Raw genomic sequence first — 14,755 nt, forward strand, 5'->3', positions numbered from 1 at the left:
ACTCAGGGCAGACTTATTCACTCCCTTTGCAGAGTAGGGGGAGGGGCAGAGATTGTTGTTATTGTAGGTAAACAAAGGGTCCGAAGAGAATCAGGGAAATGAGGAAAAAGATATTTTTTCTTACCTAAAACTTGCTTAGCTCAGTTATATATTGCTGCCCATCAGAATTACAGTTCTATATATTTTGTTTTCCATAACCCCTTTAATAATTTATACTACAAAAAATAATCAAATAAAATCAGTACCAAAGAGACCCCCACTCCATATAGCAGACACAGGGGCTATTATATATTTAATTACTAAGAAAGCTTCCTTTTACAGAATGCAGTTCATGCCTACCTGTCAGAGGCTGTCAGCGGGTGTGATCTGCAGCTCCACGTCTGTCTATTTGCAACCGGTGAACACAGTGACAATGACAGAGGTGGCACAGCTTGTGTCCTACAGGACTTAGCTCATGTCACTAATGGAAGGTTTCATTGGTTTGATGACAAAGGTAAGAACACAATGCTTACTTATGACCTCTCAAACTTAAAGGCTAAGGACACCTTTGGGGGCATTTTTTGTATTATTGCATCTTACTTACCGTATTTTGAGCTAAAAATCATTTTTTCAATTGGTCTTTATTAAAAATATGGAATCCTTGAGATGCGTCGTGGCTATGTTACAGATAATATAAACGGATCCATTCATGACAGATGCATGTGGTTGTATTATTGTAACGGATCCGTTTTTGCAGATCCATGACGGATCCGCCCAAAACGCAAGTGTGAAAGTAGCCTTACTGATAAGAATGTAGCTTAAATAAGTGTTTATGACCTCTTAGTAGTTTAGAGGTTTATTAGATGATCGGCACAAAGTGAAAGTACCAGTCACACAGTTAGAAATACAGTTAACCCTTTGTGACCCTTGGCTCAATATTTTTAATAAAGTCCAATTGAAAATAAGATTTTTGGCCACAAATCAGTAAAATGCAATCATAATCACTAATTTCCTCCAAAGGTGCACATAGCCTTTGAAAGACATCTGTCAGCAGATTTGTCCCTATGACACTGGCAGACCTGTTACATGTGCACTTGGCAGCTGAAGGCATCTGTGTTAGTCCCATGTTCATATGTGCCCGAATTGCTGAGAAAAATAATGTTTTATTATATGCAAATGAACCTCTTCGAGCAATGGGGCCTTACCATAAGGGTCCATTCACACGTCTGTAGAATGGGTCCGCATCCGTTCCACAATTCTGCAGAACGGGTGCGGACCCATTCATTCTCAATGTGGACAGCACACATTATGCTGTCCGCATTTCCGATCCACGGCTCCCGAAAAAAATAGAACATGTCCTGTTCTTGTCCGCAATAGTGGACAAGAATAGGCATTTCTATAGGGGTGCCGGCCTGGTGTATTGCGGATCCGCAATACACTACGGAGGTGTGAATGGACTCTTACATGTAGAGATCCTGCTCTCTCTGCAGTGGCCCCACCCTCTGCACTCTGATTGGCAGGGCCAGGCGTAATGACGTTTTAACTGCATTTTTGTACTTTTTTTATAGGTGTGATTGAAAGTGATGACATAAGTTCACTTGTTTCTGAGATGGAAAAAGCAGTTAACTTCTCTAAAAAGGTATTTACAGTCTTATATCCGCTTATAATTAACAGCCGAGCCAGAGGATGACTTCTTATGGACGATGCCAACAAAATTTGATGAATCAACTTTCTTTTGCATGAATTTTTAGAAAATTTACTGGAAAATCCTGTCACAAAGAAATAATCTGTTAAACCAGGCACATCGCCTTGTAGGGCTAGCTCAGCTGAATGTAATGATACCTTTCACTTAGTAATACTTTTCACCCTGGAGAAAAGTACCGTATAAGACGCACTCCCCCCCCCCCGCCAGGGAAAATGCCCCTGCGTCTTATCGGATGAATACTAATGAGCACTTTCATTATAGAAGCGCTCATTAGTACCAGAGGACCAGGAACCGGTTAAGGTTCTGTACTCACCGCTTCCTGGCCCTCGGCTGTGAAGGCTGCGCAAATTGCGGATCTTCAAAACACGGATACCGGCCGTGTGAATGTAGCCGGCCCTATGATAGAAATGACTATTCTTGTTCGCGATTGCGGACAAGGATAGGACATGCTCTATCTTTTTTGCGGGGCCGTGGAACGGATCTACGGATGTGGACAGCACATTGTGTGCTGTGCGCATCTTTTGCGGCCCCATTGAAATTAATGGGTCCGCACCCGTTCGGCAAAATTGCGGAACGGATGCGGAGCCAAAAATACGGTCGTGTGAATGTAGCCTAATATTGAAGCACAATGCTATGGGGTTACACATTCATCTGTAACTGCGGGCTGTGATCTAAGGCCTCTTTCACACGAGAGAGTTTTCAAATTGCAAACGCATAGCATCTGGACTGAATCCTGACCCATTCATTTCAATGTGTCTGTGTACATGAGTCTGTGTACCTTTTTCACGAACCATCTCTTCGTTCAGGAAAAATCACAGCCTGTTCTATATTATGTGTTTTTCACATAGCCCTGGCTCCATAGAAGTGAATGGGGCTGGCGTGAAAAATGGAAGGTATCCGGATGCAAGGTGTTTTTTACTGATGGTTGCTGTGAGATGTAGATTGTTAGTCTTCTGTTTTTCTTCATACTTGTGAAAAACGCATGCAATCCGGATGGGAAAAAATGCACACACTGAATGCAATCACTGAAAAAACTGATTGACCTTGCCTGCAAAACCATTAGTTTTTTTCTGTACGGATCCTGATGCAATCTGTATCGCCTAAGGCCTCTTGCACACAATTTTTTTTTTTCGTTTACTTTCCGTTTTTTTGTGTTCTGTATGCGAACTGTACACGGAACCATTCAATCAATGGATCCGCAAAAAAAAAAAGAAAGGAAGGTACTCCATATGCCTTCCGTTTCGGTTCAAAGATAGAACATGTCCTATTATTGTCCGCATAACGGACAAGGATAGTACTGTTCTATCAAGGGGCCAGCTGTTCCGCTTAAAACGGAATGCACACGGACGTCATCCGTATTTTTTTGCGGAACCGTTTTTGCGGACCGCAAAAAAACTGAAAAAGCCGTACGGTCGTGTTAAAGAGGCCAAAGGGCTTGTTCACGCGAGCATGTGATGCCCGTTGCCGTATTGCGGACTTCATTTGCGGATCCGCAATACACTTGCAACGTTCCGTGGCCATTCCGCATCACGGATGCAGACCCATTCATTTCAATGGGTCCACAAATCCGGAGATGCGGAACGGAACACTATGGAAGAACTTACTCTATCTTTTTGCGGAACTGAAGGATCGCGGACCAATTCAAGTGAATGGCTCTGCGATCCCCATGCGCCTGCCCCATGGACGGTGCCCGTGAATTGCGGACCGCAATTTGTGGTCCACGGCACGGGCTTCACACGTTCGTGTGAACGAGCCCTAAGTTGTAGGTTTCGATGGTTATAGAAATAAAATCATCAGCTGGTAAGAACAAGGGCCACTGTGAGACTGCACAATTTAGAAACACTCTTGGTCACGTTGCCTGGGCAGTGAGAATGCTGCTTGTATATTACTAGTATGAATTTTCATCACATATTGGTAAAGTCCATGTTTTAAAGCTCTGTTCCCACTCATGTCTAAAGCTCTGTCCAGTGTCTCCGTAGTTTTTGATAGGATGAAGCACCAATGTTTGTCATGTGATGGATCTTGCACTGCAGGAGTTTCCCTTTATAATGGAAACCACGACACAGATGTGACTGGAGCCTCGTTGATGCACTACTTCCATAAAAGTTGAAACCTGTTTCAGCAAAAATTTTCTTTTTCTTTTTGCAGTGTGCCTACTTGGTGGAATCATTAAAATATCGCACCGGGACTAAAGATGAAAGCCTAACTCCTGCAGACGCTCCTGCAGTTTTGTATGAAAAAGAGAAGCAGAAACCGAAAAAACTCCCTCTACCAAAACCAACAGCTCTGACGCTTGCTAGAATGGTTAGTAGCATTTTGTCATATAGGTACCATCTGTATATTAGGGAGTTTGTTTTCGGACAGTACTTTTACATCTTAGGGTCCATTCATACGTCCGTAGTGTATTGCAGATCCGCAAATTGCAGATCCACAATACACCCGGCTGACACCCCCAAAGAACTGCAATTGCGGACAAGAATAGAACATGTTCTATATTTTTCTGGAGCTGCGGACCGGAAGATGGGGGGCGCACTCAGGAAATGCGGATGCGGACAGCACACTGTGTGCTGTCCACATAGATTCCTGCCCCATAGAGAATGAATGTGTCCGCAACCGTTCTGCAATTTGCGGAACGGATGCGGACCCATTCTGCGGACGTGTGCATGGACCCTAAAGGACAGTGGGATTTTAAACTTGTACTTTTCAAAGAGGTGCCCAAATGGTTAAGACCTCATGCACACGAAAGTATTATCTTTCCGTGTCCGTTCGTTTTTTTTGCGTATATGGAACCTTTCATTTCAATGGGTCCGCAAAATAAAAAATGGAAGTTACTGCGTGTGCATTCTGTTTCCGTATGTCCATATTTCCGTTCCGCAAAAAAAAAAATAGAACATGTCCTATTATTGTCTGCATTACACACAAGAATAGTACTGTTCTATTAGGGGCCAGCTGTTCCGTTCCACAAAATACGGAATGCACACTGATGTCATCCGTATTTTTTGCGGATCTGTTTTTTGCGGACCGCAAAATACATACGGTCGTGTGCATAAAGCCTAAGGCCTCATGCACACTACCGTTGTGTGCATCCGCGGCCGTTGTTCTGTTTTCCGTTTTTTTCTGTGGACCCATTGACTTTCAATGGGTCTGTGTAAAAATCGGAAAATGCACCGTTTGGCATCCGCGTCCGTGATCCGTGTTTCCAGTCCGTGAAAAAAATATGACCTGTCCTATTTTTTTCACAGACAACGGTTCACGGACCCATTCAAGTCAATGTGTCCGTGAAAAATCACGGATGCACACAAGATTGTCATCCGCGTCCATGATCCGTGTCCGTGATTCGTATCCGTTTTTTCCTATCATTTAAAAGGCAAACTTGACTTAGATTTTTTTTTCATTTTTCATGTCCGTGGATCCTTCAAAAATCAAGGAATACCCACTGAAGAAAAAACAGATCACGGAACAACGGAAACCGTTTTTCCGTGTGCATGAACCCTAAATCCCTAAATATGCAGGTGCTATATATTTCCTAGATGCAGAGTTTGCAGGAAATCCCTGATCCTGGCCAGTCTATGTAGTAAAGAGACAGAAAATGAAAAACAAAAAAATAGTGGCAATTCTGGAGGAGCTGCTCAGCCCATGACACTGTAGCGTGTCTTTAGTTAGGGGAGCAGCCCGACCGCATGTGGACCGCAGTAATCGACTAACCCCAGCAAAATATGCATACAATGGAGGATATCGACGCGGTCCACATGCACCACAAGAGCAAACTACACAGAATGTAGCAATCATATAGAACACACAGAGGGAATGCACCAAACAGATATAACACTGACTATGCTGGCAAGACATAAGTAAAGGTATTAAAAGCTGAGACTTTCGCCAATATGTTCCAGTCATGGAGATATCGGAGCCCACATGCACCACGTCACGGTTTCTCAGCATGGCAAGGGGTCCTAACCACTGCTCTGACTATGGTGTGAACACGGTCTGGGGATGATATAATTCAGCTCACAGCCAAGCTCCCCACAATTGCCCAGCATAAATGCTGTGGTTGTACAATGTGGATGAAGCCAGGCCGTGAGCCACACCCACACCAGACCATGTGGGGGAGGTTACCAGGTGCAAAAAAGTGCTAGCCGATTACTGCGGTCCACATGCGGTCGGGCTGCTCCCCTAACTAAAGACACGCTACAGTGTCATGGGCTGAGCAGCTCCTCCAGAATTGCCACTAATTTTTTTGTTTTTCATTTTCTGTCTTGTTAGATTTGAGTGTGTTTGCCTTTATTTGGCACTCTAGCACTTTTTTGCACCTGGTAACCTCCCCCACATGGTCTGGTGTGGGTGTGGCTCACGGCCTGGCTTCATCCACATTGTACAACCACAGCATTTATGCTGGGCAATTGTGGGGAGCTTGGCTGTGAGCTGAATTATATCATCCCCAGACCGTGTTCACACCATAGTCAGAGCAGTGGTTAGGACCCCTTGCCATGCTGAGAAACCGTGACGTGGTGCATGTGGGCTCCGATATCTCCATGACTGGAACATATTGGCGAAAGTCTCAGCTTTTAATACCTTTACTTATGTCTTGCCAGCATAGTCAGTGTTATATCTGTTTGGTGCATTCCCTCTGTGTGTTCTCTATGTAGTAAAGAGGCGATGTTACTCAAAGCCTGGAAACAGGCAGAAATTCGTGAATCTGTCACCATGAAATTTTACTGTTAAACCAGGTACAATACCTTGTAGATTAGCTGAATGTATTATAATTTTCACTTAGCGATCCGTTGCTTCATTCTGCAGAAAAAGTACTATTTATCCATATTCAAATGAGCTGATAAGTGCACTGAGGGCGGACCTAAGCCACTCTGAGCAACCTTGCTCCTCCTACTGCCTCTGCCAGCCCCTCCCTCTCTTATATAGGATTAGTGGATCTGTCAATCAAGATGGAGAGGGAGGAACTGGCAGACGTAGCAGGAGGAGGAAGGGTGCACAGAGTGGCTTGGGCCCACCCTTGAACCTAAGTGCCCATTTGCATAGGGATTAAAAGTATTTTTTCTCCAGAATAACACAATAGATCACTAAGCTGAGGTAGCCCTCCAAGACATAGTGCCCGTTGTAACAGTGAATATCCTGGTAACAGACTCTGTTTAAAGCCTATGCCAATGTCAGTGGTTAATAGTACATATATTCATTATGCTCTAAAAGCCAGCATATTTACTCTGATTTCCAGGGTATTAGAGATGAGGACGAAGGAAAGAAGGATGCCAACATGAAAGCATTGATGTGGCGACCAAATAGTGCCAAGGCTGATATTCCTCCAGGTATTTATTTCCCCGGGTACTGGTATTACAGAATATTAAAGGGGTTATCCATTCCCTATAATGACCCCCATAAGCATACTCCCCTGCTCCCAGCATCACGCCGCATCCCTGCACGGCCGCCGCTGCATCTCCCTAGCTGCTAGGGAGGCTGGTTATCGCCGCGGCCTGCTCCCCCTGTCGCCAGATGTTTTCATCCGCGCGATGGGGAGATGCAGCGGTGGCCGTGCAGGCATGCGGAGTGACGCGGGTGCCGGGGAGCAGATAAGTATGCTCTAGAGGAGGGGCCCGAGCATTATGGGGGTCATTATAGGGATTGGATAACCCCTTTAAGTATTATTACTGTGGAAAACATTTAGATGTGTAGTTTATTTTCTAGAAGAGTGACTTACAGTAATTCATAGACACTTGTGATAAATGTTTTCTAACAAACATAAAGGGCATTAGGCTACAATTGAAATATTTAGAGTTAATAATGGACACCAAATATGGAGAATTCTGTCTTTGTATTTTGTTCTGTATTTATGTAATATTTTCTTGCATCTTGCATATACTAATACAAATGTAACTGCATAACTAGAAGAATACAGATTTTGGACATAGCAATAACCCTAGTGACTAGCATTACTTTTATATTGAGGATAATTTCATTACAGAACTAATATGAATCCTGAGTCTACCACAGTCTTGAAAATGAAAGGAGTTGTCCCATCTCATCATATCTACCGCGAGATGGGACTAAGCGCCGGCCACAGGTGGTTAGATTTACAGAAACAGCCAAGTGGGCCGGCGCTCTGCTGTTTTTGCAACTCCCATTATAGTTAATGGAAGCTACACAAACAGCAAAGCAGAACAATCTACGCTGCTTCTGTAACTCCGACATAAAAGCAGATGTACACCAGCTATGTGTTGAGTGCCACAAATCTGGTTTAAACATGAGTAGAGGACACCAATCTGTAGCTAGCACCCAGCTAACCAGTGACCTATTCTGTACTGATGCAGGGCAAGAAGGGAGGCATAGCCGGCAGATCAAATACTATAGGTGACATACAGATTAGATGACATATTCCCAAACTGTGGTGGGATCGACCATCTCTCCTCTGACAACACGTTGGATTGGGCATGTTAAATTTCAGCATGCCTGATTCTTTGCTTCCATGGTGGAGTCAACCATAGATCTAATGTGTATAGGAGTGTCCCGACTTTCCCAGGACAGCATATGTTGGATTGGGCATGTTACATTTCAGCGTACCTAATCCTTTGTGTCCATAGCAAATAAGCTATAGCCAGACACTTCTCCCTGTGAAATAAACGTGTGTCGAGCCTACAGTTATTTAGGGTAAATCAGGCTTTATTGGTACTCAACAATATAGAAATATAGCAAGTTACACTGAATGGTTCATGAATAATAGTTTAGGTAATAGCAAAAAATAAAATAAAAAATCAGGCACTCTCATCATATAAATACAACATTCAGAAAGACCAGATTATCGAAATAAAAACAAACCTGAAAAAAATATGTGGATAATCACAGAATTAAAAAAAAAACAGACAAGGGAAAAGGTGATATGCACAAACTTTAATATAAGCCCTACAAAAAAAAAATAGGATTTTTTGTGCTTACCTGTAAAATCCTTTTCTCGCGGAGTTCATTGGAGGACACAGAAGACCATGGTTATACCTGCTGCTGCCACTAGGAGGCAATACTAGGCAAAAAAAGTGTTAGCTCCTCTCAGCTATATCCCATATATCAGTTTGTACAAAAACAGTAGGAGCAAGCCAGGAGAAGCCAACAGAAACCAATTGTATGAAGGAGAGCTGGAGACGGGTCAGAACTAAGAACAGGTGGGACCCACCAAAAAAAAAACAGCAATGAACTTATTGGATGGGTGCTGTGTCCCCCAATGAACTCGGCGAGTAAAGGATTTTACAGGTAAGCACAAAAAATCCTATTTTCTCGCTCGTATTATTGGGGGACACAGGAGACCATGGGACGTTCCAAAGCAGTACCATGGGGAGGGAATAAAATACTAGAACAAATCTAAGGCTGGTCATAAGGCCCCGCACAGAAATGTGGGGAAAGGATGCACAGGAACCCTGAATAGGACAGGAAGAGCATGAACTAGGAAGGCCAGCCAGAGAGCGAGACTTGGCAAAAAGAGCAAAAACCCAGTTAAACGATGAGAGGCTTCAGAAGATGTGGATAGCAGCACATAATATCCACAAGAAGGATAAGCATGTCTGAAGACTGAAGATGATGTGCGGAAGGTACTTCCAGATAACAAGGACCATAAAATTGCTGTGGGGACCTGGACTGAAAACCCAGGATGTCTTTCATGGCAATAGGCCCCATGGAAAACCGAGAGGTGTATACTCAACAGAAATGAACCTGTAGAATCTGGGTATGCATGAGACCTGGTGAACGAGCAACAGAAAATCCCAGACATGACCTTACCAAATGTGTAAGTATCAGGGTGGGATACTTCAACCCTGGGAAAACTGGAAGGAATTACTGGGCAACTGGCAGAGGACTAGTCCTGTAGAGATCTCCCAGGTACGTGAGGAGACCCCTGTGGGCCAATTTGTAAAAGAAAATAGAGAGTAGCCACTGCCTTGTACAGAGTATAGCACGAGAAGAGACTAAAAAGTATGGAATATGATCACTCATCTAGACAGAGATGAGGGATGGCCAAGGGGGACAAAAAGCCACATCGGGAACCAATCAGAGGAAGAAAATGAAAAACCATAGACAAATGGGGAGTAGTCTAAGAGGAAAAGACTGTGCCTCCGGGGATCAATAGCATCCCAGCCGTGCAGCAGAGAGCAATGTGGCAGAAGAGTGCAGCCAAAGCAACCTCCACCACTGGACAAAAGGGAGACTGTGAGTGATGCTGGAACCAGGACCATATCATAACTGGCATTAGACAACCTGAGGAAACTCAGCAACCGCACTCTTAAAAGGCTACAATACATGAGGGAGAGCACATACACTCGCCGAAATACACTCATGGAAGCCTATCCAAAAGGTAAGGATCGCAGGGTACATCTCTGCTTAAAAAGAAAAACTCAGCCTAAGGAGCAGGTATTGTGGAAGACAGAAGCCACCAGAGCCGTAGAGGCTTGTCCTGAGACTACTTTACAAACTGCCTGGATCAGGCAGACCCAACTGCAGGCTGAAGAACAAAAATACCGTAGTGATAGGTAGAAGCAAAGCTGACGCCAAAAATATCAGAGGGGTGTAGATTCATCTACTGTCACCGTGTAGCGACTCTGCCTGAAGGGGACAATGCGGTCATCAGCGGAATGCACAGATTGGTCCGAGATTGGGAGAGAATTTGATGACTATGTCTGACGTCACAAAAACATCAGAGAAAATCTGGACCAGTAAGAAAAAATTGTGCAGGCATTTCAGAGCAGTAAGAATCCAACCTCAGGAGTATGGAAACTGGCCAGGTAGACAGAAACATAATCTGAGGGGAGTGCAATCAGTCGTCTTGCGGAGGGGCATAGCGTAGAAAGGGTGTTGAGTTCCAGTAACGAAACATCTATTAGCATTGACAACATGCAACAGCACCATAGTCCCTGAGGAAATCCAATTTGCTGAATGATGTTTTCTTTATTGGTCACTCATACATGCAGTAGCGACGTGTGTTTCTGCACATACATGCCCCTTTGTCAAACAGTGAGTGTACAGCTGATTGCAAAAATACAAAGTGAACAAGGATCATGCGTGTTTATGATTTTTCGCAGTGTAACTAAGACATCTTCGTAACCCGACCACGGAGAGGAATCACAGAATTTATGTTACCATGTATTTTTTAACCTGTCTCTGTTACCGCCCACTGTTTCCCTGGTAACGTGACGCTTAGATCATGTGACCTGGAGGCGGGCTATTTAAATCCTTGTTCACTGTTTGACAAAGGCGCATGTATGCACCGAAACGCACGTCGCCACTGCATGTATGAGTGACCAACAAAGAAAACATCATTCAGCAAATTGGAGTGCCGGTTTCTTCCTCATTGATTTACCTGGGATGACACCCGCTGACTGAGCACCCACCTAAACACAGTGCTGCCCGACATTCCTGTACAAGCACCATAGTCCCGTCCGGTGAGGGAGGGAAAGCAGTTGATGCACAGTATGTGCCCTAAATAGGTGTGTCCCCTACATAAGGACATGTCAAATCTATCACTCATGTCTTAAAAGAGGCAGTGTTGATGGTGTCACAGCATCCACAGTTAGAGCCAATGTCCCACTTGAAATGAGAACCTTGTGGTAGACCAATGTCATAGAAATGAGGGGGTTATGCCAACCAGGGAGAACCCCGCAAAAGTGCGCACCAGAAGTGAATGGCTCATCAGCTATAGCATGCATACGAATGGAAATACCTGATCAGAGAATGGAAGTACTGCAGATGACCATGTCATCAGGAATGAATGGACGAATCAGCTAAGCGCCAGCATAAAGACCCCACCTATTGGTGCAACGGCATCCATTGGTCACGTAAAATGAGCCGGAGATCCACCTGAGAGGGAATGTAGACACAACCACCACACCTAAGACCAGTGTGAGGGTTCCACCTATAGAAGGAGAAGTGGTAGAAGCTACAGCATACAGAGCCAGTGCCGAAACATGGAATGGAACAGAAGGCAATGTGGTAGAAACCACAGAACCATATCCAGTGCAAATACAAGAAGAGAGGAAGAAAGCAACGTAGCTTGCAGAGTGAACATAAGCCCCAAGCCTGAGAAGGGAACCACACAGTGGTAGACAAGGCACTTGGGGCTAAGGCAAATTCTCCACCTGAGAATGGGTCCAGACAGGAGTAGCCACAGAAACTAGTGCTGGCGCACTACTCCACCTGAGGAGGAGGTCATACCGTAGAAGCCATAGTATACGGTGATAGCACCATACTCCACCTGATGAGGAGACCATACAGAAGGTGCTATGGTGTGTAGTACTAACGCAAATACTCCACCCAAGGGGGAGACTGTTCAGTAGGAGCCATGGCATGGAGTGCTAACACAAATCCTTCCCCTGAGAAGAAGTCCATACAGATAACCACCGAAACAAGGGCTAGCACAATACCTGATACAGTAGTAGTCATGATATGTAGCACTCCTGTAAATACTCCCCCTGAGAAGGAAGCTATACCGTAGTAGCCACAAGAGCCAAGTCAGGGTAGACACGCCACCTGGGAATGAGGCCCCTAGTAACCACCAAATTCTCTTCTAGGGCAGGCTGTACAGTATGCAGTGGTAGTGTGATTACGCCACCTATGGAGGGGGGGGGGGGTAATACAACAAGCTGTACAATATGCAGTGGTAGTGCGATTATACCACCTATGGAGGAGAGTAATGAGACAGGTTGTACAGTATGCAGTGGTAGTGTGATTACACCACCTGTGGAGGGGGGTAATGCAACAAGCTGTACAATATACAGTGGTAGTGCGATTATACCACCTATGGAGGAGGGTAATGCGACAGGTTGTACAGTATCCAGTGGTCGTGCAATTATGCGGCTATGGAGGGGGGTAATGCGACAGGCTGTACAGTATGCAGTGGTAGTGCATTTACGCTACGGAAGAGAGAGGGAGCAATACTACAGAGTGTGAGGCATCCAGTGGTAATTACTCCACCCGAGGAGTAAGTAACACGACTGGATGCACGCTATACGTGGGCAGTGAAATTAGTCTGTCTATGGATGGAAGGTCATATGACGGGATGCACGGTATACATTGTTAGTGCCATTACTCCATGGTTGGAGAGGAATATGGATGTATGGATGTACAGCAACCAGTGGTAGTGCAACTACTCCACTTACGGAAGGGGGCACGCGACAGGATGAACAGCGCCAGTGCGTGTCCGTGGAAGGGGGGGTTGCATGAAAAACATCCAGTGGACTTGTTGCAGGGAAGTGCGGCAGAAACTGGTTGGGGGGGGGGGGGTTAATTCTGCAACAGACACCACAGTCAGCACTTGATAGTGCCAGGGTACTTTTTATTTATTTATTTTAATATAAACATATAGTCATGTATTTGAAAACTGACACCCCTAGCCCCAAATGGAGACAAGAAGCGGTTAATTTTAAACTACACAGCCATGTAGTTTTTTGGACATAGAGGCCAGGGGCAGAGCTCAGCTGGCTCCTGGAGAAGGGGGATGTCTGTACGCAAAGATTTCACGCCCGGGGGACAGTCCGCTCCCACCAAACTCCAGGATGGAGGTTGCGGCCTAGTAGGTCGCAAAGCCGGGGACTCCCGTAGTCGCGGGCCGACCGGAAGGACTTCCGGCCGGAACAGAAGTCCGGGAAGAACCTGGGACAGGGGAACTCGATGCCCAGTAGCTGGATACAGCAGTCGCCCCAGGAGGGGATGTGACCACTGGGAAATGGTACTGGTAGGCCCCAGAGGAAGGGTGTGGAGGGCACAAGGAGAGAACCCAGGCCGGGAGGGAATGCAGTAGGAAAACAGCACTTGGCCGAGGAATGGAGGGGTGGAGAGGGGAGGAATGGAGAGGGGAGTAGGTGGATGGAGGGGATTAAACTTAGAGTCCATTCACACGTCCGTAGTGCATTGCGGATCCGCAATACACCCGGCCTGCACCCCCATAGAAATGCCATTTCTTGTCGGCAATTGCAGACAAGAATAGGACATATTCTATTTTTTTCCCGAGCTGCGGATAGTGTGCTCTCCGCATCCATTCCGTTCCCATTGAGAATGAATGGGTCTGCACCGGTTCCGCAATTGCGGAATGGATGCGGACCCATTATTACGGACATGTGAATGGAGCCTTACCCTGTGTTCACAATACTCACCCCATCTTCATTTCTTATGTTCACCCCCCCCCCCCTTCCCCCCTCAGGGTACCAGCAGGGTCACCTCTTCTGCCACTAGCACTGAAATGGTAGTAAGGCTGGAGTGGAGGGGGGGACTGCAGAAATGCAGGTGACCCCATGGCTGCAGGATGCAGGGGGGCTGAGCCGCCCTGGTCCACTTTTGCCTTCTTGGGGGAAATTGCGTGGTGAGGGGAACCGACACCGGCCTTCCTCCCCGGGTAAACAGAGAAGCCGATAGATAAATAAATGAGTCAAGCTACCACTCAAGGTAAGGAGCCCATAGGGAGCAAGTAAGGCAAGTAGAGGAGTCTCAGAAACTTGACCAGGCATACCAATGGGTCAGAGAATCAGGGTAAGAGGCCAACTCTGCTGCTATCAAAGCCTTTATTCACATAATGCGGTATAATTCAGCTACCCATTGAATTCTGCATGTACAGTCTGCCAAGACTTAGGACAAATGAATCATGTGGCAGAAAGAAAATGTCGGAGCTTGTCCTAAAGTTATTTAAAGAGGACCTTTCATGGGTCCAGACATTATGAAATAAGTAGCAGGTTATGTAGGGCATAGTCCATTGATGTAAGATCGCTTAAAAATGTTTTTTCTAGGCGCATCTCCGTTCGGCTGTTGTGCCCCTGGTCACTTCTTCGGCCTGGTATGCTAATGAATAGCATCGGTACAGGGAGGAGGAGACTGCCCTGTTTCTCAATAGGCGTCTCTTTCTCCTTGGATGTTACGCTCTCTGCTGTGATTGGACCGCGCTACAGCCAGGGAGAAGGAGATGCCCATTGAGAAACAGGGCAGTCTCCTCCTCCCTGTACCGATGCTATTCATTAGCATACCAGGCGGGAGAAGTGACCAGGGGCACAGCGGGCGAACGGAGCGGCTCCCAGAAACAATAGTAAGCGATCTTACATCCAT

General features: G+C 45.7%; 1 protein-coding gene across 1 annotated transcript in view; it reads left to right on the top strand.

Moving 5' to 3' along the window:
• Positions 1-14,755, top strand: part of LOC122923231 (von Willebrand factor A domain-containing protein 3A-like) — a 135,490-nt gene that overhangs the window by 74,812 nt on the left and 45,923 nt on the right. The window contains exons 20-23 of the mRNA XM_044273992.1: positions 322-493; positions 1,548-1,618; positions 3,833-3,988; positions 6,912-7,002. Coding sequence (XP_044129927.1) covers positions 322-493; positions 1,548-1,618; positions 3,833-3,988; positions 6,912-7,002 — 490 coding nt within the window. The remainder of the gene's footprint in view (positions 1-321; positions 494-1,547; positions 1,619-3,832; positions 3,989-6,911; positions 7,003-14,755) is intronic.

This window comes from Bufo gargarizans, unplaced genomic scaffold, assembly GCF_014858855.1.
Source record: "Bufo gargarizans isolate SCDJY-AF-19 unplaced genomic scaffold, ASM1485885v1 original_scaffold_1381_pilon, whole genome shotgun sequence".
Classification (NCBI taxonomy): Eukaryota; Metazoa; Chordata; class Amphibia; order Anura; family Bufonidae; genus Bufo; species Bufo gargarizans.